Here is a 26,655-nt window from a genome sequence, read left to right as displayed (position 1 = left end):
ATCTTTGCCTGAGGCAAGAACACCTTTTCCTGGGCTGTGTCTATGATCAGACCCAAGTAACTCCAGCCTTTTTAGCGGTATTAAGGAAGATTTCTCTAAGTTGAGAACCCAACCCAAACTTTCCAGGTAACTGGTTGTAATGTGTACGCTTTGCTCCAAACGAGCCACCGACTGGTCTATTAGCAATAGATCGTCTAGGTACGCTACGACTGTTATGCCCTGTGCCCCTAACCTGGCTAGAGGTGGGGCTAGCCCGGAAGGGCAGAGCTACAAACTGGAAATGCTGCTGTTCTAACTCGAACCGCAGAAACTTTTGGTGAGCGGGAAATAGAGGAACATGCAGATATGCATCCCTGATGTTGATTGATGCCAGAAGTTCTCCTCCTAGAAGGGTAGAAACTACTGACCTGATCGTCTCCATGTGAAAGGAGCAGATCTTCAGGAACTGATTTCGATTTTTTAGATCTAGAATGGGTCTGACATCTCCATTTGGTTTTTTGTGGGGATCTGTATGATCACCCCTTGAGATATTAATCAGTCTAGTGCCTGAAACAGAGATGGTCTTTTCTCTGGATCTTTGGGAACGCTTCACCTCAGGAAATGAGACGGTGGAAAGTCCCGAAATTCCAGCTTGTACCCCAGCGTTACCGTGGAGATGACCCATCTGTCCTGAATTTCCTTTTGCCAGACTTCTGAAAACTGCAGAAGGCTTTAAGATTCTGCTTTGCGGGTTTCCGACCCCAGGACTTCTTTTGAGCCTGGGTCTGACCCTGAGTTTTTCTCTAGAGTGTGACGGTGGAGGCCGTCAACACTGCCTGGAGGCAGAAGCCCCTGGCGCAGGGGAAAGAGCCCGTTTAAATGAAGGGTGTTTATACTTTCTTTTGACTGGCAAGAGAGTACTTTTCCCACTAGAAATTGTTTGGATATACCGTATTTATCGGCGTATAACACGCGCTGGCGTATAACACGCACCCCAAGTTTAGGAGGGAATTTTAAGAAAAAAAATGTTTTACGGAAAAAAACTTACATTTAAATGCCCATCAATGCAGCCTTGCACAGCGTCCATCTGCATGCTTGTCCAGTGTCATTTGCAGCCTTGGTGTCATTTGCAGCCTTGCAGCCTTGGTGTAATTTGCAGCCTTGGTGTCATTTGCAGCCTTATCAGTGTCCATTTGCCGCCTTGCAGCTTTGTCAGTGCCCATCTGCAACTTTGTCTGTGTCCATTTGCAGTCTTGCCCAGGCTGCAGTTAAACTGCAGTGACCTGTTAGTGTCACTGCAGTTTGAAAATGGCACCGCCGGCGCCGAAATGCATAGCCATGACTTGCGGCATCTCTTCGGCCACTTTCGGCTCCACTCGTAGTCCCGCCCGGGATGGGCGTGACTGTGAGCAGAGCGAGCACCGCCCATATACAGATTAGATAGGTTCGGCTAGCTCTGCTCAGTCACGCCCAGTCCCTGTGTCCATCATAGGGCGGGACTGGGCATGACTGTGAGCGGAGCTAGCCGAACCTAGCTATCTGTATATGGGCGGCGCTCGCTCCGCTCACAGTCATGCCCATCCCGGGCGGGACTACGAGTGGAGCCGAAAGTGGCCGAAGAGATGCCGCAAGTCACGGCTATGTATTTCAGCGCCATTTTTAAACTCGGCCGGCGATCGCTCCGCTCACGGTCAGCGGGGGATCGCAGGGGATCGGCGTATAACACGCACCCGCGATTTTCCCCTTGATTTTAAGGGGAAAAAAGTGCGTGTTATACGCCGATAAATACGGTATTTGTCCAAATAGTCAATCCCCATGAAAAGGGAACCCAGTTAGGAGGTTTTTACATGGTGCTTCGGCTGACCAATTTTTTAACCACAGGATTCTACACATATGTACAAGCATAAGCGTAAGCCGAGACGCCTGGTGAATAGAATTTTTAATGGCATCTATGGCAAAGCATAATGCTTTTGGTAGTTCAGCCAATTCCCGGTCTTGTTGCGCAGGAACCTCTTTAAGGGCCTGTCTAAACTGTTCCTTTAGGGATTGACAGACGCCTATTGCAGCGACTGCAGGCTGAGTAACGGCACCTGCCAAAGAAAAAGTAGATTTTAACAGGGATTCCAACTTCTTATCTGTTTGGATCCTTAAGCATTTGTGCATTGTTTACAGGACAAGTTAGGCTTTTATTCAAACTGGAAATCGCAGCGTCAACTGCTGGTACTTGCCATCTCTTGGTGAATTTCTCCTCCATGGGATAGAGAACTGAAAATCTCTTAGGAGGGAGAAAATGCTTATCCGGGTGATCCCATTCAGCAAAAATAAGATGTTCTAGTAATGCATGGACAGGAAACGCATGCAAAGGCTGAGAAGGTTTTAAGGAACCCAAGGAAGAAACCAAGCTTTCAGGAGACTCCAGAGAAATAGTGGTTGACCCTGCGCTACGGTATCTATCAAGCAAAAAGAAAGTGGCCCTAGTAGTAAGGTTCAGTAAATAGATGCCACAGTTATATAAAATGATAGGAGGTATGTAAAGAGATGTATAAAGGAGAAAGGGGAATTGCTGCCTCTACATAATACGACCACCTTGGTGGAGTATACAAAATGAATGTTAAGGTGTAGAAATGGCGCTATTCTCCTCTTAATAAAGTGCCTAATGATTTAACTGTGCCTTTGGCTTAACACTAATCCTATGCAGAGATATTAAGATGTCAAAATATAAGATGAAAAAAAGGATGTAGTGAAGCTGTAAAACCCGGTGTTATACCCTCTGCCTAATAGGGTCAGGCCCTAGGCCAGAAAGATTTATGTAGTGGTGTTACACTCCTTGGAAAAAGTGATAAACTCAGACTTCTAACCAGCTTTAAAATCAGAAGATTTGGTGTAAGGCATGTTGCACCCCCTGCCTGTCACAAAGCTAGTAGATGTGTACAAATGGTGGAATTTAGTGTTCCTAATAATGTAAAGTTGCGTGATAAACTAAAAATTATAAAAATATACACCAAAAATCACAAATAGAATAAGTGTGTTACACCCATTGGTGATGAACTGCACCCTTACAATAATCATGCAGCAAACAATTTAACGTTCCTGGTAATATAAAGTTATGTGATGAACTAAACGATAAAAATGTACACCAGAAACCACAAGTTGAATAGGTGTGTTACACCCTCTGGTGGGTGTCAAAGTGATGAATTGCACCCATACAATAATCATGCAACAAACATTTAATGAAACACAAAATAATAAACCAAGAGTGTTACACCCTCTGGGAACAGAGGATGTTTAAAGAAAACACTTTTTGCAAGCAAAGTAATAAGTGTGTTTGCTCCTCTGTATCAGAATTCAAACCATAAACATATAACCACAAATGTAAATAGTGAATATTCCATAATAAACAGTTAGATATTGAATATAAAATAATAACGTAAAAAATTAAAAATGTGTAAAAATAGTCCAGCTTTTTTAAAAGTGACTTTGTGCTTCAAACTGTGTTCAGTGACTGTTCAGGTTTAGTGCTGATAATTTTCTCTCAGGTGACACTAGTGCCAAGTGACTTTTCGGTGCTGGTAATATATTGCACTCACCAGATAGCATTACCCTCCAGGGGTATTAGACATTCACAGTTTTATCCACTGTGTAGCTCTCTGGAGCGTGCTGGATGGTCTGCACATCAAAAGTTGGCTTTTCCCCAAGTTGTCACATGCAGGAGAGAGGAATGCCCATAGCATAATATTGTTTTAAAAAAACCTTTATTTTTAATATAGATATATACTCACATTGAGTCAGAACTTTACATGCAGCATTAAAATGGAATAAAAAATGGAGCCGGCAGTGTATACAAACGATCGCCGCTCCGACCGGAAATTGATGACTCAATGTGAGTATATATCTATATATATTACCAGCACCGAAAAGTCACTTGGCACTAGTGTCACCTGAGAGAAAATAAACAGCACTAAACCTGAACACAGTTTTTAATTTTTACATTATTTTATATTCAATATCTAACTGTTTATTATGGAATATTCACCATTTACATTTGTGGTTATAGGTTTATGGTTTGAATTCTGATACAGAGGATCAAACACACTTATTACTTTGCTTGCAAAAAGTGTTTTCTTTAAACATCCTCTATTCCCAGAGGGTGTAACACTCTTAGTTTATTATTATTTTGTGTTTCATTACATGTTTGTTGCATGATTATTGTATGGGTGCAATTCATCACTTTGACACCCACCAGAGGGTGTAACACACTTATTCAACTTGTGGTTTCTGGCGTACATTTTTATCGTTTAGTTCATCACATAACTTTATATCACCAGGAACATTAAATTGTTTGCTGCATGATTATTGTAAGGGTGCAGTTCATCACTTTGACAGAGGGTGTAACACACTTATACTATTTGTGATTTTTGGCGTATATTTTTATAATTTTTAGTTTATCACATAACTTTACATTATTAGGAACACTAAATTCCACCATTTGTACACATCTACTAGCTTTGTGACAGGCAGGGGGTGCAAAACACCTTACACCAAATCTTGTGATTTTAAAGCTGGTTAGAAATCCGAGTTTATTACTTTTTCCAAGGAGTGTAACACCACTACATAAATCTTTCTGGCCTAGGGCCTGACCCCATTAGGCAGAGGGTATAACACCGGGTTTTACAGCTTCACTACATACTTTTTTTCCTCTTATATTTTGACATCTTAATATCTCTGCATAGGATTAGTGTTAAGCCAAAGGCACAGTTAAATCTTTAGGCACTTTATTAAGAGGAGAATAGCGCCATTTCTACACCTTAACATTATTTCAGGAGACTCCGTTGGAGGTAGCATGAAAGTAGAATGAACCATCTCCGATTGTGAGGCTGAAAAAGGCTCATCTACCGTTGTTTCCTCCGCAGAGGAATCATCATCGGTTTGTTTTTCCTCCTGATTGACTGAGGGTAAAACCTCATCCTGTGCCCACTGTTCCCCTTGCAAAGGTTCTGAAGTGGGGGAGGGGGATCTAGCACGCTTCCTATCCATTTGAATGGAGGATGCGATTAAAGCCCCTAATCTTCCTTCCAGACCCTGCAGGGTGGAGGAAAGGACATCTTCAGTCACGTATACAGGGGCTGAATTGTGAGAAGCAGTTGCACCATCAATTTGTTCCAATGGCTCACCCGGGCTTGCCATAACTGGTAATTCAGGCGAGGATGACAGCGTGGAAATGCGACTCAAGATCCTAGCGCCGGGGGGTGAAACCTTTAGTACCTTTTTGGTCTTTGTGGTGTCTTTTTTTAGCAGGCATGGTCCTAAGCACAAAAACAGAGGCACTATACAATTGCACTTAATCGCTGAATATAGTCATGACAAATAAAGCCGCTATAAAGTTCAGCCTAGTGCTGGGAAAAAAAGTGTCCTTCCTGTATCAGGAATGCCAACTCTGTATCAGGTTTGCAACTCTTACGTGTCCTACAGCTCCTGTGTCCCTGTGTGCAGACTGCTTTGTTTCCTCCTCGTCAGCCGAGGAGAGACTGTCCCAGCTGTGGTTTTATTTTTTTTTGCCTGCCGTGTGTCCTCGTGGACGTTCACGGCGCTGCGCTTAGGCCCTGCCCCCTCAGAAATAAATCCGCCCCTCTGTTTCATTTAAAATGTTCCCGCGCCCGTGTGCGGCGACAACAGCATCAACAGTAAAAATATTAGCATTAGTAGAACAGCGGGACACCCCCCCCGGGGGATAATGTAAGGGGGGTACAGTGCTGATGTTCCCCTAACCCTCAGTACCTTCAGGGGGGAGAAAGAAAAACATTGTGTCAGATTTCTTTTTACCTGAGAAAAAAATCCTCCTCCACGCGCTGCTGCGGCCACACAGAGACTGGGCTTTACAGTGAAGACAACAGATTAAGGTATGTGCATAGACTCCCTCTAGTGGAGAATTTAAGGCATGACAACATTTTATCCCTAATAGAAGAATACATAGGTGGACTTTTCAGTTCCTAAGTTTCTTCCCTTACCTTATCCCCGTCGCAGGATTTGTTGAATTAACAGACAATCCAAACTTCACCCATCACAGGCTGAGTTTAGCAAACCTTTAAGGACCGGGTTCCTTTAAATATTGGTGTTCCACTGCCTTGGACCTGTAAAAGCACCCCACCAGGAAAGCTTTAGGTAATGTAGCAAGACCTAAGCCCTGAGTTCCCGGAGTCCAGCCCTACAAAGAGAGGCGTTACAGGCAAAACCTCATGCTTCGGATACGAGGCCCCAGGTACCATCCACTTAGGACTCAGTGGCACTTTGGATGGATCTGGTCTATGGAGGCTATTTAAATCCAGCATGGAACCCTCCTGAAGCTCCTCAGAGCACTTCTTCACTTGTGACCAACACCTTAGACACTGGCGAAAAAACTGATGTGCTCCTGGAAGGAGGGGTTATATAGGGAGTGAACTTCCTGGATTGGGAATACCAGTGTCCATCACCTAAAGGTGGCCTATAACCCATTAAGTAATTACTTAAGGCTCTGTGTCCCATGATGTACGATAAAGAAAAGTCTATTCCACCCTTAGACGTAAAGACCCACTTAAAGTGGTAGTAAAGGCTTAATTTTTAATTTATATATATATAAATTTATATATAAAACTTATAAGGCTTACCTGTAGGTACAGTATATATCTCCTAAACATGCACGTTTTAGGAGGTATTTACTTTTGCAGCAGCGGGGTGAAGTCACTGGCACATGCGCACTGCGCTCTCAATGGACGGCGTGCGATTCATAGAGAGAGCCATGCCGTGGCCATGACTCCTGCGGGCATGTGCGGGAGTGATGTAGCGACTCCACCTATCAAACCGGGGCTGCTAACGAACCCGGAAGGAAGACCGGGTGAAGATGGAAACCCTGCGCCGGAGGGCTTAGTTTTGAGGCAAGTCTTTCATAATGTGTTAGTATGCGATGCATACTAGCACATTATGACATTTATTTGCGGGGAAGAGATTTATTTATTTTTTATTCTTCCGCGCTTTACTACCACTTTAAAAGGGATGCTAGGGCTAATTATATACTTTTGTGAGAAATAAAACCATTTAATTAAAGGGCACAGGCAGTGGAGGATTAAGGTGGTCATGGGCCCCTAGGCTACTTTTTGTGTGGCCCCCTCCTAAGCATGTTTTACCAGAATATAAATTATTTAGTGCCATGTGTAAAAAGGTAGACCTATATTACACGCCTCAAGTGCAGCTCTCAGGTCTACAGCCCAAACACATTCAGGCATGAAAATAACAAATACAACAACAAATAGCAGCACAGGTCTCAATGTGAATTGTAAAACACAATGCAAATTGTCAAATAGTCCTTTTCAGCAAATTACAGCTCCTTGTGAGAGATATACAGTTTATTTGCAGGGCAGCCTTGTAGGGGTAGGTGAAGCCACTCCAATATGTAAAAGAGAAAAGAAACAGCAACAGGCCCCTCTTAGTAAGATTGTAATATTTAATGACAAGTTAGCATTAAAAACACTCACATGTAACATGTTTGTCCAGCGCAGGGGATTCCAGTAAGAGCCATGGATGATCTCTGCAGTCTACGGTGGAAGAAAGCCTTGTTCCTCTATGCGGTCGGCTAGCCTGTTTGCCGCAGACTTCCGGAATACAAACGCAATCCAGAATGAGGCTTGCAACTCAGCCAGGCAGTCAAGTGGAGGGCTGGAAAGCAGAATAAACAGTATAGGCTGTACTGCCGTTAAGCAACGCGTTTCAGAGCATGCGCTGTGGGGCGCGCTCATTTCTCAAGCTAAAGTGAATGGATCATGTGCAGCCTATTTAAGTGCTTCCTCAGCACTGCCACCTTATGGTTAGAGCTAATATTGCAGATCATGTGAATACAACAGAAATGTATCTATGGCATCTAAAACAAGGGGATAAAAAGGGGGGATTACAGTGTGCATGGATGTTATGCTTCACTATAACTTGCCTATATTATGGTCACTTATCTTAAATAATGGATAATAAACTTATATACATATATATTACAGAAAATACATACATACATAATATATATATATATATATATATATATATATATATCCATCCATCAAGATAAAATAAGGCAATATACAAAATTAATTAATTAGATATCTTTTTTAAAAAATTACACATATATGTACACACAGTGAATTTGAATGTTAGGGGAATTCATAAAAACTGCATTAGGTAAATATGATTAAAATGAATATATCAGGAACAGGGAAAGGAATTATTAGACTATTCATATGGAGATAATTAATATGTATGTGATATTATATATTCGTGATATAAAGACTGACTGTAGGGCCACTGGTAACGGTAGATGACCATCAATAAAAATTATTGCTATATTAGATCATCAAGAGTATTTTTTTTTTTTAATTAGATGGGATATGAAAACAGGAACTAATATTATTTTAAAATGGTAGAGATTTCCAACTCTTCATTAATTCCACCAGGGTTCAAAGTGTCTAAAGAATAGATCCAGAAGGTCTCTCGTTCGCATAGTTTGTAAAATCTTTCTGATGCAGGAAGATTTTTGGGTATTTGCTCTATGACCCATACTTCGAGACCTTCTGTAGATTTAGCATGATATTCCGAAAAATGGCGTGGAACACTGTGCTTGTCCCTACCTCCTTCTATCTTTCTCCTATGTTCGCCAAATCTTTGTCTTAGCGGGCGTATGGTGCGCCCCACATACATGAGATTACAGGGACAACTGAGGCCATATACTACGAAATCAGAACCGCAATTATAGAAATCACCCAGCACGCAAGTTTTTCCTTTTGTGGAGAACTGTTTTTTGACTACAGGTTTTGCACATTGCATTTTTGCACTGGAACATGCCCTTAAGCGGAATCATATGGGCCTGTGCCGGTGCAATTTTCTTTAATGACTTTAATTTGCTGGATGCAATTTTATTTTTAATGTTGGGAGGCTTTCTATAAGTAATTCTGGGATAATCGGGCAAAACTGGTCTGAGGTATGGATCCTCAAGAAGAATTGGCCAATGCTTCTTGAAGATTGCCTCCATTTTGGAGAAATTGGTATGGAACCTAGTGATAAAACGCCAGAATTGATTAAAACTTTCATCATTTTTGTGATGGGCCGAAGGTGTATGCTGTAAATAATGTTTTTGGGCCTGGTCAACTAACGATTCAGGGTAACCTTTATCTTTAAGCTTGTTTCTAAGTAGGTGGCTTTGTTCCATGTAATCTAATTTTTTAGTACAATTTCTCTGTAGTCGACAAAATTGTCCTTTGGGGATATTGTCTTTCCATTTTTTGTAATGACAGCTCTTATTAATGCAACAGACTAGCCGACAGCATAGAGGAACAAGGCTTTCTTCCACCGTAGACTGCAGAGATCATCCATGGCTCTTACTGGAATCCCCTGCGCTGGACAAACATGTTGTTACATGTGAGTGTTTTTAATGCTAACTTGTCATTAAATATTACAATCTTACTAAGAGGCGCCTGTTGCCATTTCTTTTCACATTCAGACATGAGCCTACTATAAACAGTAATGCCACAGAAGGCCAAAAACATCTGCAGCAGCTCCCGTTTAACTGAGGCAAAATCATAACATCCTGACAGAGACCAATAGAAACGCTGTGTAATATTCCAATAAAATAAAAGCCATACAAATACCATAAACAGCAGCAGTACATAAAAGCAAGCAATAATCAACAGCAGAACAATCATAGGTTCCAACAGCAGGAAGTGCCAGCATCCATCGGCGCAGCCTGTCCATCGGACACCACTGCAATCCAGGAAACGGACCAGACTCACTTCCAGGATATCCAGCAGCTTTTGCCAACATGCTTGTACACTATGTACCTTTGTGAGTACCTTTTTACAGTTTTATTAAACTCCATGTTTTTTACTGCACTTAGAGTGGCGCCTTTGTTTCATTTTCAGAGTGCATATAACATGCACCCTAACATTAAGAGGGAAGTTTCAGGAAAAAAAAAAAAAAAAAAAAAACTTCCCACAGCCCCCCTGCACAGTACACAACCCTCTGCACAGTACAAAGCCCCCCTGCACAGTACACAGACCCCTTTCCCTGCACAGTACACAACCCTCTGCACAGTACAAAGCCCCCCTGCACAGTACACAGACCCCTTTCCCTGCACAGTACACAACCCTCTGCACAGTACACAGACCCCTTTCCCTGCACAGTACACAGACATCTGCATAGTACACAGACCCCTTTGCCTGCATATTACACAGGCCTCTCATAAAGCCCCCCTGCACTCCCAGGAGACCCCCAGTCTCCTGGGAAAGAATACTCTAAAGTTGAGAAAACATCACTGCAAGCCCTCTCTCATACACCGCTCCTCCTGTGTCACTCATTGTAAATCAAAGCTTCTAAATACCTCAATCAATGTCCTTCTTTGTGACCTGGTCATGTGACTGCTCTCCTCTGCTGTTTCATTGATGGTCACATGACCGCTCTCCTCCTGCGATCAAAGGCTACACTCGGGAAGGAGATGGAGCGGGAGGAGGAGAGCGGCCAGACAGAGCGGCTTTAATTGAGGTATTAAGAGACTTCCATTTACATTGAGAGTGACACATGAGGAGCTGTGCAGGAGAAAAGGCTGGCATGACTCCAGGCAGGGCCCCTAGGTACTCTGCGCTGGAGGTCCTGTCCCAAAGAATGGGGAGCCAGTCGCTAGTGGAGGTGCCCAGCACTTAACCCCCTCCACTACCAGAGAAACCTTCACCCCTGACAGTCATCAGTCTCCTGGCCAGTTGGCTGCCTTAAGCAAAGATACAAACACTGTAGCCCTTAGCAATAACGCATTAACTTCTACTGGACAGCATTCTGCATGTTAGGACCCATGTATTGAATCTTCCTCTAGCTCAGTCCCCTTGTTGTGTTGCAAGCCCAGTTCTTTTGATACACTGGGCATGCACCCCTTTGAGAGACTTCAAACCAGGCAATTAACAGGACCTTTACTGAAGAAAGGCAAGCATACAGCAATAGTTCTTGTAAAGCAGCCTCTCACACACATTTCTGTACAGAAGTCAGTGGCGGCTGGTGGTATTTTTTTTTCTTTGGGGAGGGGCATTAAACAATGCACAAGCACCCCCCGGTCGGTCACCAGCCCCGCACTTACCCCATCTAGATTGCGGGCGCTTCCTCCAGGTGGCAGCTTCCCCTGCATCTCCTTCTCCTTGGCGGGTTTTAGGAACCGCTACCAGATTGTCTGGGAGGAGAATCAGGAAGACAATAGCGAATATTAATTAACTATTGTCACACAACTGGGTGGGTTCGGGGACACCCTTTATTGAAGCCAATTAGAGCCTCAGGCCCTAATCATGTGCTTCTAAAAAAAAAAAAAAAAAAAAAGAACCGAGCGATCAGCGGTGTTTAACACTCGGTTTAGCGCTGGGTTCTCAGTGTTTGAGCCGGTGGGGGACCGATGCTGCATCCACCTAGGTAAGTACGATTCTAAAAAAAAAACAGAAAAAAAACCTGCTCCTATACTTCTCTTTTAAACTCCAGGCAGATACAAATACTAATTCATGGAGGTACAGTATGTGTTCCTTAAAGCAGTCATTAAAATGGTTGTAAAGCCTTAAGGGTTTTTTTTTACCTTAATGTATTCTATGCATTAGAGTAAAAAGACCTTCTTTTACCAGCACATGCGCTCTGAAGTAACGGTATACCTGTGCCGCTCTGTCAGAGCTTTGTACCAGGACCGAGACTCCTGCGCACGTGCGGCAATGACGTCATTGCGGCTCGGCCAGTCAGACGACTGAAGCCAAAGAACCCAGAAGGAAGACTGGGGGAAGATGAAAGCCTTGTCAGCGGTGACAGTGCTCCACTAAAGGGCTTATTTTCAAGGTAAGTCTCTCATAATATGCTAGTATTATGATAATTGCCTTGCAGGAGGAAACTTCTTTTTATTTTAATTTACTTCCACTTTAAAAGCAGGCAATAAAAAAAAAACACACAGTCTGTTTCGTAACCGGAAACTCTGGTTACTAAGGCTAACAAAGCCTGTTGATGTTTCACTTTCTGTTTTAACAGTCACTTACGAAAAATATGAGTGGACTCCGACCTTCCAATGAAAGACCCACTGTCTACCCTTTTAATGACAAATCTGAGAACTCGAAACACAACTTTCCCCAGGAGAACAAGAAGTCAGGAGAGACGAGAAGTACACATCTACAGGTAATCACCTGACTTGATGTAAGACAGATAAAGCTATGCATTAAGATGGCCATATACATCCTGAATCTCTGCCAAATTCTGTAAATCAGACAAAATTTGAGTCATGGGTGGGCCTTACTAACACCACCCAGATAGACCAACTTCCACTAAGAAATCAAAGGGGCCAGATGATAAAATGTCGGCCAAACAGCAACTGCAGTCACCGTTTGGGCAATCTGAAAGCCGCTGGTGACAGCGGTCAGAATTCAATAGCCAGCACAAGAAGATTGGTGCATGGGTGAATCTATGGATATGGAGAAAGTGTGGCCAGCTTTAGGCACAGTGACTGTTTTGATTGCCATTAGTGGTTTCTACAAAACCTGATGTACAGTAAAAAAAATATTTAAAGTGTTACTAAACCCAGGAGCCTGCATTTACTATATGTGGTCTCCCACAGTACACAGAACATGGAAATGCAATTATTTTGGTAAATATAAAATTGCTAAATACATTTTCTCATCAGCAGTCATGTGACTTCTATCAATGTCTAGTTAAAGCTTGTAGAATCCCATGATTCTCCCATGATTGTCCTATAGGGATGCAGGACCCTGGACCCTCTGTCTGCACAGTGCCAATTGGCCCTGTGCTGATCACATGCACTCTCCCAAGACAAAAAACCTCTCTAGCAATAAATACCAAACTGAGCATGTGCAGCCTGTCCCCAAGGCTCTGTTCTATCAGGAGATATATTGAGGACTCTGGAAGAAGGGGAGGATCAGAGGAGACAGGATCAAACAGCCCTTTTACACAATGCAGAGGATTAACCTCTAAGGTTCGACAGTGAGTATAACAAGCATGGTTTACTGCATATAAAGACTGATTTTACTGTTGTGGGATTAGTAACACTTTAAGTGTACTGTATCTATAGCCAAAACTTTTTTTGTTTGTTTTGAATAGAGTTGAGAAGGAAAAGAACCTCAGACAAGTTTGTTCCTAAATATCTAAATCCCCTTTAATTCGTGATATGATGCTGCTGTGTTCAACTACAGATACCTATGCCACATGTCTGTGCTGCTCACAGGTTGTATAAATCACTCCCCTTTGCATATAAAACTATATTGCCAAAAGTATTGGGACAAATCATTGGTTTAAGGTGTTCCAATCACTGCCATGGCCACAGGTGTAAAAAAAAACAAAAACAAAAACAAGTAGGTATAGAATCCTATGCGCTACCGCTTAATATAAAAAATAGGAAGCAGCTGCTCACAACTTAAAGAGGAGGTCCAGCCCCCCACGAAAAATTAAAAGTCAGCAGCTCCAAATACTGCAGCTGCTGACTTTTAAACCCCTTTCACAATGTAGCGCCGCTAAAACAGCGATAAAGCGCCAGCCATTTTTTTGGTGCTTTAGCAGCACTTTTCGGCATTAGTGCACCGGGTGAAAAAAAAAAAAAGAACAAACACCCGTTTTGCAGCGATTTTGAAGCGCTGTCCACTCATTTCAATGGGCAGGGGCATTTTGGGAGCGCAATTTATAGCGCTCCTAAGCCGCCCCAAAGATGCTGCTTGTAGGACTTTTTCTAACGTCCTGCAAGCACACCGCCCGAGTGTGAAAGCACTCATTGTACTGAATGGGAGGCAGTTTTCCGGCGCTTTTTAGAGGCTATTTCTAGCTCTAAAACATCTGAAAACTGCCTCAGTGTGAAAGGGCTCTTAATATATGGACACTTACCTGTTCAGGGAGCCCGTGATGTCAGCACCACAGCTGATCTTCGGATCGGCTGTCAGGTGCAACCGCCGACATTCCTGGTAAGGGAACCCGGCAGTGGAGCCTTTCAGGTTCCCTACTGCGCATGCGCAAAGCGTGCTGCACTTTCTACTTGGTCTGGCGGTGGAGGAAGGACGAGGGAACCGAAGATATTGAATAACGTGAATAATAATAACCAGGGCTTTTTTTCAGCAGGAACTAGAGGGAACTCAGTTCCACCACCTCTGGCTCAAGTCTTCTGCTCCCTGCTCACCACTATCACTTGGTAACACTGAAGTCCAGCTTCTGCATTTACAAGTGATAGCTTATCTCCCAGTAGCTCTCACAGGTCAGATCTCCTGCGCAGATCTCACTGAGTGCCGGACAGGGACAAGGAGATACAGAACAGGTGCACCCTAGATGGTCTCCATATTTTCCCTGGTGACCAGTTGTTGATACTCCTACTGCATGATCTCCCTTACAAGTGACTGCAGTATAATATGCTGGGAGGTACTACAGCCAGATAGGTGCTTCAGCTTAATATTGGAACAAAGGTAAGACATATGACAGATGGTGGAGCTTTTAAGGAGGGGGGGGGGATGATGGCAGTGGAGGGAGGGTTGTATGCAGAGGGAAGAGCTACTATTTGTTGCCATTTGGCAGGTATGTGAGTGTGGTGGGTATGGTTGAGTTCCTGAACCTTTTCTGTGAGAAAAAAAGCCCTGATAATAACCAAGTTTGTGCTCAAAGTACCAGTGCTGCAATGAACTTCTCCTCAAGGTTTGCAAAATAATGCAAATAAATATAAATATTTTTATGTCTTATCACAATCCAACATTTTTAGATTTATCATGAGACCAAGATATGATAGTAAATTTCCCATTGGGGACACCTGTTCCATTGACAACTGTCTAGGAGTGGAATTTTGCTCACTTTTTAAAGAGCTCCTCTCGCTTTCTCTCGGGTCTCTGGCACAGGAAGTGAAGGAAAATCTCCCCGATGGGACAAACACAGAAAAGAAATAGCAGTTTTACCCATTCCCTACCCTATTTAACAATGTGAATTGGTTATAAACACACCTGGTTTCTGAGCATAGTATCACATATGTTCAAGGGCGCAGACAAGTTTGCTGATTTACATACACAGGCGCTGCTTCTTGCTTTGTTTTTTTTGCACAGTATTGTTCTACAAATTTCCTAGACAGGATCTCTCTCACTTAAATCCCTGTACCTGCAGTGTTCCCTAAGGCTGGTTTCACACGGGCTGTCTGATCAGGTCTGCCTGTCAGTTTTTCAGACGGACCTGATCGGACCCTCCATATCTCTTTTTGGAGCGGCGGATGTCAGCGGACATGTGTCTGCTGACACCCACAGGCATCCAATCTGATTCTGTCCACCAAAAACAGCAGATCGGACGACAGTCGGATGGAAACGGACAGGAATCTGACAGCCCCATAGAGAACAGAGAGGTTGTGTCCATATCCACTCTTCATAGTGGAGCGGAGATGGACCCGTCATCTGCCTACTCAGTGGGGAGAGCCTATGCTGAGCAGGTGGATGCGGACTACGAACATTCCCGTGTGAAACCAGCCAATAGGTAGAGATCATGTGGTCTTTCCCTAGGCTGTATTACCATAACAGTGTTTGGGATCACTAAGAAAAAGGTACTTTTTGTATTCAAATGATTGAAACAATTTGGTAGCATTATAGTCACTTTACTGATCACGTAAAGTATACATTTTTTCCAAAATCCTCTCAGTTCCTGATTCAGCGACAAGTGCCCCCAGTGACAGCTGGTCAGTGCGGGTGTCACCTGTATAAGTTGTAAAAGCCTCTGTCAGGTTTCATCATTGATCATGTCTTTATCATTTCCTGTCCCAGAGACATTGGCCACAGGCTCCAGATGTTCATTTTTGTCTGTTTCAAAGAATCATGAAAAAAACTAGGAAAGGAGGGACTAAATATGAGAACACCACATCCCAAATGTTTGAGCAAATGAAGAAAATGGGCTTTGAGGTAACCAACCTCGGGACTTTAATGGTGTTTATATCTTAAATATCAAGTCATTAATAGTCTGAATAAAATAAAATGTATTTAAACAATGTTAAAAAAATCACGAGACATGATTTAGTACAAGAAAAAGTTTTTCCATAAAATTCAGTGACATATCACAAAAGATACCACTTTTCTCAACATGTTTCGCTCATTGGAGCTTCTTCAGGAGACTTGTTATGTGGCATCATATTAAACCAGATTGGTAATCAAAATATGTATCACTCGGGATTAAAATCAGTGAAATGTATATCCTATGGGTTGCTTTCCTTCAGGGGTGGGTCGCCACGAGTTTTTGCAGGGATATACAAAAATGATCAGTGGGTGTTTTATTCAGACTATTGGTGACTTAATATTTAAAATATAAACACCATTAAAGTCTTGAGGTTGGTTACCTCAAAGCCCATTTTCTTCATTTGTTTCAAAGAATCCTCAGGCTTAACCACTTAAGAACAGGAAGGATTGGACCCCTTAATGACCAGGCCATTTTTTTGTGATACGGCACTGCGTCGCTTTAACTGACAATTGCGCAGTCGTGCAACGCTGTACCCAAACAAAAACGTAATTTTTTTCCCCCACAAATAGAGCTTTCTTTTGGTGGTATTTGTTCACCTCTGCGGTTTTTATTGTTTGCACTATAAACAAGAAAAGACCGACAGTTTTGAAAAAAAACAAACACTTTATCAGTTTAGGCCAATATGTATTCTTCTACATATTTTTGGTAAAAAAAAAAATAAAAAAAATAAAAATAAAAAAATCGCATTAAGTGTGTATTGATTGGTTTGCACAAAAGTTATCGCATCTACAATATAGGGGATATATTTATGGCATTTTTATTATTAATTTTTTTTTTTAACTAGTATTGGCAGCGATTTTTAGCGGGACTGCGACATTGCGGTGGACAGATGAGACACTTGACATTTTTTTGGGACCACTTTTTTCACTGGCCGGGAAGGGGTTTACACTGGGGAGCGATCAAGGGGTTAAATATGTTACCCAGGGAGTGTTTCTAACTGTGGGGGAGCTGAGACTGCGACTGCCTGGAGATATGCCTAATCAGTAGGAGCAGCAGATCTGTCTTTCCTCCCCTGACAGAACGGATATCTGTCTATTTACATTGTCAACATTGACTCCTGGGGCGCTCCCCCTTAGAGCTCTTAAAGCAGCCAACGTACCATGACGGCGATTCGCCCAGGGGAGTCCAGCTGCCCCAGTATTACTGCGGCGGCTGGTCCTTAAGTGGTCAAAGTATCAAAAGGCAAAACATTTTTTTCATTTTGGATAGAGTTCGGGATGGGGAGGGGTATATGCCATGCCTAGGGTTGCCACCTCATCCCTTTAAACCTATACACGTATTCATTACACAGGTTATGGGGCTGATTAAGGTGGTAATTAAACTCACTTAGTGCCTTATCTGCATTAAATTAGCCTCAGAACCTGTGTAATTAATATGTGTTTGTGTTTAACCTCCCTGGCGGTATGATTCTTTCTGATTTTAGGTGCTGAAAGCGGTACAATTATTTTGCATGGAAATTTGGCGTTTTATATTGTAGGCCTGTAATTCTTAACAATAACACACTTAAATCTGTCCAAACAAGAGTCTAGTAGATATCCTGGGTATGATAAAGTTTGAAACACAAAAACATAAATTATAATATAATAAAAAAAAAATAATAATAAAAAAAAATAAAAATAAATAGTAATAAAATAAATTTCCCCACAATTCACTATCGCTCAATTCTGCAAGTGTTCTAATTTACTATCGCTGTTTTCTAGCTGGTCTAAAGCCATTTTTGACGTAAAGGGACACTTTTTGGTTGCTATGGACAATCTCCAGTTTCCAGGCAGAAAGAACAGTATATGCAATATAAAACTGCATGCAGGGCATGGGCCAGAGCACTGGGGACAAATGGGATGTGAAATGATTTCATACAGTACTGTAATCTGTAAGATTACAGTACTGTATGTGTTATGCTTTTTACATTTTTTTGAATTTGCCGCCAGGCTCCGCCCCCGTGCGTCGCGACGCTCGCAGGGAACGGAGCCTGGCACAGAGAGGCTTCGGAGGAGGACGGAGCCCACGGACACTGCGGGGGGACATCGCAGGATCCCGGGGATAAGGTAAGTAAGGAGGCACCAGGATCCTGCGATGCAATCCCGAGTGTGGCTCGGGGTTACCGCTAATGGTCCTGAATTTTAACCCCGAGCCACACTCGGGAATACCGCCAGGGAGGTTAAAAGGGTCAAAACAGAAAAAACCTAATGCTCAAGTACCTCAAAAAACAGGGTGACTACTGCAGGTACTCAATAGCGATTTGTGCCAACGTCCCCAACAATCAATTTGAAGACACATAAAATCTAGGAATGGGACTTTGGAGGCACAACAGTATTAAACTACAAAAAAATATATGTTTGGGATTTTTTATTAATAAAGTATAAAAGGACAATGAACAAACATGAACAAATTTAAAAACAAGTCAGGCTAGATATAGAACCTGGTATGGGTACACCATGGGGATCCCACCCTGCAAGTTCAAATAAAATTTGAAGTAGATGTAAATCTATTAACAGAGCACGTTGATACAAACTGAAGGAGGATATACTTCCCTGAGCATTGAGTAATAAACAATCATAAGGCTCTGATAAGATAAGATGCTGCAGGTGTGGTGATCCGAGGTGAGATGCTCTCTTAGTTGCTCTACATGTTTCGCGTTGCACAGAACGCTTCCTCAGGAGCTAGAGATTCTATTCAAGATGCATAAAAGAGACAACAAAAAACAAACTATCACAATGACAGAATATCAAGAGGTAGAATATGTATAAATGTATAAAATTTCAATATCACAAATAAACACCCCCATATATGATGACCCGTGAGACAGGCTCTATAAAAGATAGTGGTCTCCAAAAGAGATAAGACAGAGCCCGGTGGTTAGGGTCACCCAGTCCAGGGGGCAGAAGGAGCGCCAAATCGCGAAGTAAGAAGAACAAGTGGAACGGGGATAAATCCAAGTAAAAAGTGCTCCACCCAAGGGGTAGTTTATTTGATGAGGTGCACCTGTGGGGCTTTTTATGTGGGGAAGACGGCCAGACAGTTGAGGCAAAGAATCAATGACCACGTTTACTACTCAGGAAATGGTAAAATGCTCACTCCTGTGAGCAGACAAATGGATCTATATCATCGGTTTGATACGTCCTCTATTTCTTTTACTGTTCTGGCCATCGTCCCCCAAAGCCCTAGAGGTGGTGAATGGGACAAATACATATTACAAAAAGAGACCCTATGGATCGAGCGTTTAAACGCCATCAGGGCTCCCGGTTTGAATGAATCCCATTCATATAGATCTTTTCTTTAATGTACAATCATTTCCAAAAAACCCCCCGTAGCACGCGCTAGTTTAATTACAAGAACCCTTCTTGGAATGTCAAAAACCATTTAGAAATGCTATGATATACCATGTCTGGCTTATTTGTTCAAAAATTCCCCCTTCTCCAGATCAATGTTTTTTCCTTATGTTCCCTCCCTCCGTAATGTTTAATGATTTTTTAATGGTATATACACTTCCCAACCTTTTCGGGATAATATGATCATGTATAATGATGTTTATAACTTATGTACAACTTTTTGCTGTATGTACTATACATTTTTTTGTTCTTTTTACCCCATGTTGATGTTTTGATACTTAATTTAGGGGTGGAAGCATCCCACATAATTCCTAGATAGGTGACCTCTCTATTTTTGTTACCTGTACCTTTTCCCTTATTTTCTATATTCTTCACTGGGATTACCAAGTGGAATTTAGGTACTAGTACATCGATCTGTGATGGATTTCGTAGGGACCGCATGGTTGGGCTATATTAGCGATGTCCAAGCTAGCTGTTTAACTGACATTTTTGTTGTCTCTTTTATGCATCTTGAATAGAATCTCTAGCTCCTGAGGAAGCGTTCTGTGCAACGTGAAACATGTAGAGCAACTAAGAGAGCATCTCACCTCGGATCACCACACCTGCAGCATCTTGCTTATCAGAGCTTTATGATTGTTTATTACTCAATGTTTGGGGAAGTATATCCTCCTTCAGTTTGTATCAACGTGCTCTGTTTATAGATTTACATCTCCTTCAAATTTTATTTAAACTTGCAGGGTGGGATCCTCATGGTGTACCCATACCAGGTTCTATGTCTAGCCTGACTTGTTTTTAAATTGTCCATGTTTGTTCATTGTCCTTTTATACTTTATTAATAAAAAATCCCAAACATATATTTTTTTGTAGTTTAATACTGTTGTGCCTCCAAAGTGCCATTCCTAGATTTTATGTGTCATGATGTGTTTAAAAGGGGTTAAGTGGCAACCCTAGCCATGCCATCTGTGTTACATTGGGGAGATTTTCCTTCACTTCCTGTCCCGTAGGCACAGCAGCAAGTGGTAGGAAATCCCTTCAAAGTGAAGGAAATCCCAACCAAAGTATTCGCTGTGTCATTGGGAAAAATTGTGCCCCATCGTTGGTTTCATTAGGAGGAACAATGCCCCATCATTGGTTTCATTTGGAGGAACAGTGCCCCATTGTTGGTGTCATTGGTAGGAATTGTGCCCTATCTATGGTGTGATTGGGAGGAATTGTGCCCCACCGTTCGTGTCAGTGGGCCGGATAAAAGCAAGCAACGGGCTGCAGTTTGGAGACCACTGCACTAGGAGATTTTCAAGTTAATGTTTTACAAATATTCATATGAGCATCAGTATTTGGAAGACCTTACAAATGTCCTTTGAAACTGCTTTTAACATTGAATTTTGAAGTGAATGGACTTTCCCGAATGTAAACCACATTCACCATTTATTAATTTATTTGTTCAAGAAAAAAAATCCATCCTGCTTCTTTGAATTTTCTCATCACTACAAATATTAAATAAATATTCTTAAAAATGTTCTTTTTAAAAAAAAAAAAAAAAACTGTACTAGTGTATGGCCAGCTTTACTTTACCTCAGCGGTGGACATAACCAAAGGACCCCTGTGTGAGAGCAAACTCTGGGCCAAAATTACTGCCCCAAATACTAACACTTTATTTACTGTGGATAGATGAGGAGGTACTTATTGTCCAACACCACTTGGATGATACAAACTAGAAGCACCCTTGGCGCATAATGAAGAATGTCTCCCACTTCAAGCGTAGGGCAATGTCAAGGTATAAAAGACAGCGGCAGGGCGTCCCAGCACTTGCTTGACCCTCATCTGGTATAATTAGACCCCATAAATCTCAAGGACAGCTGTACAGTTTGCAATGATGATATATCCACCTTGGTAAGTTTGGCACACTGAGTGGAGGTCCATTGTAGGTTGGATGCTTATAGGCTGGCTCGCCCACTGGCTTCTTACATTTCTTATCCCTTTCTAATTCAAAGAATTCCCAATTTAAACATGTTCACTTGCATGCTTATACCCTAGTTCTGTCACATAATGACATGAAGTCTCAATTAATCTGCTGCAAATAGAGTCTCACACTTTCTATTGCATTCTTTGTAAGGTTTAATAAATAGAGACATCAACAAAAACAGAAATAGCCAGCTGTAGCAAAATGTGCAGAGCTTGAGTCAAAAGCTGATTAATCCTGATGGTTTCTACGGAATTATTATCTACATCTTCTCTGTGTTCTATCTACAGAATCCGGGATCTAGAACAGATGAAGACCCCCAGCATGGCGCTCATGGAAATCCACGAAAAAAGTGTTATGGGGTAAGGTAAATACTATCCCAACCCAAGTGAGAAACTGAAATCATACAACTGCTTAAAATCATAATCCAAGAAATGGAAAAAAAATTGGATAGTGTGGGGAAGGAAACATTTCTCCCTCAATTCCTGCCCTTGTAATGCCCATAAACAAAAAAAATTGGCGAATTGTTATTAATGGGACCTGTAGCAATAAAAAAAGTCAGAAGTTCTAATCCTTCTTGACGCTACTAAAAATATTTCTTCTCTGTTGGGGAGATTTGACCTTCAAAATCAAAATCGGAGTTGTCACAGAACAGAAAGTGAGGGTAAATCTTCCAATGGGGACAAATTTTCCAGTCATAGATGTTATAAAAAGGGAGCCTCCCTCACTTTGGTAAGATTTTCTCTCATTTGCTGTTGCATCTCCAAAACAGGAGGTGAAGAGAAATCTCCCCAGCGATAACCAGACAGAAAAAAAAAAATCTGATCAGAGTTTTAAACTTTCCCCATTATATAAAAAACTGAAAAAAGTTTGGTTTTGCATACACGTTAACTAAAATACATCTACCCTCTATTTTTCTATAGAGCCATTTTATCACAGGGTGAGGGTTACTTATGAGATCATCTTGTTTATAACTTGAGTTACATGTGAGGCCATCTCTTCGCTACCTCTAAGCCAGCTATCAGCCTTAGGAATCTAGGCCCACTATCATTCTGTGAGATTGGAACCTGTAGAGATTGTACCGACCGCAGTAAGGATAGTCTGATCTGGAATGCCTCCAGTCCCTTAGTCATGCCAAAGTTTTGTACCGTGTCCTTTTGATTCCAGTCCCTTTTACACTTACTTTATTGATCCTTTTAGAGTTTTTTTTTTTTCAATTTTACGCTTCTGGACACCTCAGAGAAGGAAAGATGGAGGAGCTTTGAATTTGGTTATTTAGGCACAGGGCTCTAGAATTGTGGATCAGTGGTAGACCAGCATACTGGTGAGTCATACTTACAACAAGATGCTTGAAATTACCATACACTGTGTCAGGTCACCTTGAGGCTAGGTGACAGATGCACATTGTTGGGATCAGGAGTGCACCGCAAGGTAGTGGACCCTACGGCTGACTGCTGCGGATGGGAGTTAGGGTGGTAAGGAAGGCAGGGCCGCTGGAACACCAACACGGATCCCACCGGGGTTAGAGCGTAAGATTCCCTGGGGCGCAGAGTCTAAGAGCCAGCAGGTGTTCACCAGAGCCTCTAGTGGTGAGGATGGACTGGGCTGCAACCAGGTCGCGACCCCCAGGGTCCCCCAGCTCACACCCACAGTAGGCAACAGGAGGATAGGGATAGTAAGGGAATAAGCCAAGGTCGGGGCCACAAGCAGACAAGGACAACAGAGTTCATGGCAAGGTTCAGGGTCACAGGCAAACAGGGATAGTCGGGGACACGCCAAAGGTCAGGGTCACGAGCAGACAGGAATAGTGAGAAAACGCCAAGGTCGGTAACAGAAACAAATGTAGAGCACACAGCAGGCAGGCAACAGGAAGCCAAAACACACAAAGGTTGATCAGCAGGGCTGGCCTGCAGTGCAGAGGTTAATATAGAGTTCTCTGATAGGAGCTGGGGTGGAGCCATGCTAGAGGAGAGATTATAAAAGCAGTCAGGTGAGAGTCAGCTGGTCTCTAGAGATGAACACATGGAGACAGGTAAGCTGACAGACAAAACTCTATTGCATAACCATGACACACGTGTAGATTTTCAATTTAATGTTTGTACAGATATTTGTTTGAACATTCATTCAAAAATTCCATCCTGCTCCTTTGAATTTTTTTGTCATTACAATGAATACAAAATGAATACAGGTTTGACCTCGCAGACCTTTAGAAAATCGAATGAATGTTCTTAAAAAAATTTTGAACAAAACTCTACTAGTGTAATCTCCAGCTTTACCTCACCTCAGTAGTGTACACAAAAACCAAGGACCCTTGTATGAGAGCAAACGATTGTGCCAAAATTACTGCTCCAAGTAAAAACTTAATTTATTTTTATATACTGTGGATAGATGAAGAGGTGTTCACTGTCCAACTCCACATGGATGATACAAACTAGAAGAACCTATTGGACATCTTGAACAATGTCTCCCAGAGGGTAGTAAGGGGTCCCATCACCTCCCTGACCCACATCTAGAGTGGAGGTCCACTGTAAGGTTGGATGCTTATAGGTGGACTCACCCACTGGCTCCTTACATTTCTTACTCCTCTTTCATTAAAGAAATTGCCCTTTAAACATGTATACTTGCATGATTAGATCTTAGTTCTGCCATCTACTGACATGAAGTCTCACTTCATTTGTTCTAAAGAAGTCTCAACTTTTTACTGCATGCTTTGTAAGGTTTAATAAATAGACACCAACAGGACCAGTAATAGCCAGCCTTAGCAAAATGTGCAGAGCTTGAGTCAAAAGCTGACTAATCCTGATGATTTCTATTTAAAATTGAATCATTATCTACATCATCTCTGTGGTAATTTCAGTCCCATGTACAGAGTCCAGGATCTAGAACAGATGAAGACCTCCCGTATGGCGCACTTGGATACCCACAAAGACAGTTTTTATGGGTTAGAGGCGCAGCCAATACCACCCCAACCTAAACCAACACTGAAAACATACAACTGCTTAAAACCTAAATCCAAACAAACAATTTTTTTTGTTTTTGTTTTGGAGAGTGTGGAGAAGGGTTTAAAATTACTGTTAGTTTTATTAAAGAGGAACTGCAGTCTTCTCACTTAGTTTGTAATAAAAACACCTTTGCCATTCTGAAGCTTCCGCCCAACCGCTTTGCAGATTTTATATATACTGCAATTCTGTACTTGCCAAATATGCTGCAGAAATCTCCCTCCACGGAGTCTGGCTGCATCCATTTTAACTGTGGGCAGCTGAAGCTGCTGCCTGTTCACTTCCTGGATTTACACAGAGGCACACCTCCAGCTCTGCAGCTCTCATTGGCCCTCTTATGACTGATCCCCCCCCCCTCCCTTCCTGGCAAACTCTCATGAGAGTGAGAGAGAGCGCTGTGAATGTCATAAGCCTAGGCTTTTTACCAAACAAGAAAAAGGAAGTGGGCTGTATAAGGTATTTACTGGCAGAAAAAAAAACCTTAGTTAGACTTACCGGTGACGGTATTTCTACGAGCCTTTCAGGACAGCGCCTTGGAGAGAGCGTAGCTCCACCTCTTAGACAGGAAACACTGCGTGACAACGCCCCTTTAAAAAGCAGCTGCTTCCACCATGCCATCAGTTGTTACCGAGAAATCCTCCGACATGCTGGAAAATATAATCAGACAATTACCAGGTCCTATAATTATACTTTACATATGATAACCAAGGGAGGGAAGTAGGCTGCTGTCCTGAAAGGCTCGTAGAAATACCGTCACCGGTAAGTCTAACTAAGGTTTTCTCCCTTCGCCTTTCAGGACAGCACCTTGGAGAGGATAACCGAGAAACTTACTTCAGGGTGGGACTACTGCCTGCAAAACCTTCCTACCAAATGATTGGTCCGAGGCTGATAGTAGATCCAAGCGGTAGTGCCTTATGAAGGTCGAAAAACTGGACCATGTGGCAGCCTTGCAGATTTGCTCAGGAGATGCCCCAGCCCTTTCTGCCCATGATGCCGCCACTGCTCGAGTAGAATGAGGTAATACCCCTTCCGGAGGTTCCAGACCCAAAGATATGTATGCCTCTTTGATGGCCTGCTTTAACCATCTTCCAAGGGTGCTTTTGGAAGCTTTATCTCCTTTGTGAGTACCTTCCATTAAAACAAAGAGTGAGGATGACTTTCTGATTTCCTTTGTTCTTTCCAGATATTTAAGCAGGCACCTCCTGACATCAAGGGTATGGAAAGCTTCTTCTCCTGCTCCCGAAGGTAAAGGACAAAAAGTAGGGAGAATGATTTCCTGTGTACGGTGAAAAACTGAAGCCACCTTTGGTAGAAATGCTGGATCCGTCCTTAAGACTACCCTATCCTGTAGACATCTCATGAAGGGCTCTTTAATTGAAAGGGCTTGTAACTCACTAATTCTACGTGCGGAAGTTACTGCTACCAATAAAATAGTCTTTAACGTCAAGAAACGTAATGATGCTTCTTCTATGGGTTCAAACGGTGCCATAGTTAGACCCTGAAGAACTAAAGATAAATCCCATTTGGGAAAACTAACAACAGGTCTAGGCTTTACTTTTGCCATTGCCCTAAAAAATCTGATTATTAAAGGTTCCCCTGACAGGGTTCTTTCCAAAAAAACTGATAAAGCAGCTACCTGCGTCTTGAGCGTACTTGCTGCTAACCCCTTCTCCAATCCCTCTTGAAGAAATTCCAAAACTGAAAATGTGGTACGAAAATCAAAGTTTTTACTGGAACACCAAGAATTATAGATCTTCCAGACTTTAAAGTAAATGTCTCTCGTCACTTTTTTTCTACTTGCAAGAAGGGTAGAAATAAGCCTCTCTGATGAACCCTTCCGTCTTAAGATTTGTTCTTCAGAAACCAAGCTGTTAGTCTGAGGTAAGCTGGATCTGGATGGAGAATTCGGCCCTGACTCAACAGGTCTGCCCTGATTGGTAATCTCCAAGCAGGTTTCACTGAGAGGTTCATCAAGGTTGAAAACCAGGGTCTTTTTGGCCAATAAGGAGCTATTAATATTAGCTCCGTGGACTCCAATCTGAATTTGGCTAACACCTTTGGTATCAGTTGGAACGGGGGAAAAGCGTAGGACAGATGGAAGTCCCATTTGTGAGCTAACGCATCTACTCCGAGAGCTTGATCCTGTCTCTGAAGAGAGAAGAAGACTGGTATTTTTGCATTTTCCTCTTTTGCAAAGAGGTCCACTTGGGGATGACCCCAACTCTTGGAAATCTTTTCGAATAATTCCTGATTGAGAGACCACTCTGCTTCCCTTATTTCTTTCCTGCTGAGGAGATCTGCTAAGGTGTTTTCCGTCCCCTTTAGATGGACTGCTGATAGAGAGGCC

The 26,655-nt window shown here is 42.4% G+C and overlaps 2 protein-coding genes and 1 long non-coding RNA gene across 6 annotated transcripts in view; 1 reads left to right on the top strand and 2 right to left on the bottom strand.

Annotated features, from left to right (window-relative positions):
* The window catches only part of PHYHD1 (phytanoyl-CoA dioxygenase domain containing 1), a 47,241-nt gene extending 39,592 nt beyond the window's left edge, over positions 1-7,649 (bottom strand). For 2 of the 3 annotated variants that reach the window (XM_073600115.1, XM_073600116.1), the window contains exon 1: positions 7,485-7,648. In XM_073600115.1, coding sequence (XP_073456216.1) covers positions 7,485-7,493 — 9 coding nt within the window. In that variant the 5' untranslated portion in view covers positions 7,494-7,648. Of the gene's footprint in view, positions 1-7,484 lie in introns of all 3 variants that reach the window. The other variant, XM_073600117.1, reaches the window with a different exon arrangement.
* A 4,310-nt stretch (positions 7,650-11,959) lies between these two features.
* LOC141108474 (opioid growth factor receptor-like) overlaps positions 11,960-26,655 on the top strand; it is a 68,749-nt gene continuing 54,053 nt past the window's right edge. Inside the window, exons 1-2 of one of the 2 annotated variants that reach the window (XM_073600107.1) lie at positions 11,960-12,168; positions 21,600-21,671. In XM_073600107.1, the coding sequence (XP_073456208.1) occupies positions 12,040-12,168; positions 21,600-21,671 (201 nt within the window). In that variant the 5' untranslated portion in view covers positions 11,960-12,039. The remainder of the gene's footprint in view (positions 12,169-21,599; positions 21,672-26,655) is intronic. The other variant, XM_073600106.1, reaches the window with a different exon arrangement.
* LOC141108475 (uncharacterized) overlaps positions 18,399-26,655 on the bottom strand; it is a 56,384-nt gene continuing 48,127 nt past the window's right edge. The window contains exon 4 of the long non-coding RNA XR_012236073.1: positions 18,399-18,689. This is a non-coding gene — a long non-coding RNA (uncharacterized lncRNA). The remainder of the gene's footprint in view (positions 18,690-26,655) is intronic.

Source organism: Aquarana catesbeiana, linkage group LG09 (assembly GCF_042186555.1).
Source record: "Aquarana catesbeiana isolate 2022-GZ linkage group LG09, ASM4218655v1, whole genome shotgun sequence".
NCBI lineage: Eukaryota > Metazoa > Chordata > Amphibia > Anura > Ranidae > Aquarana > Aquarana catesbeiana.
This window is presented reverse-complemented; position numbering and strand designations above follow the sequence as displayed.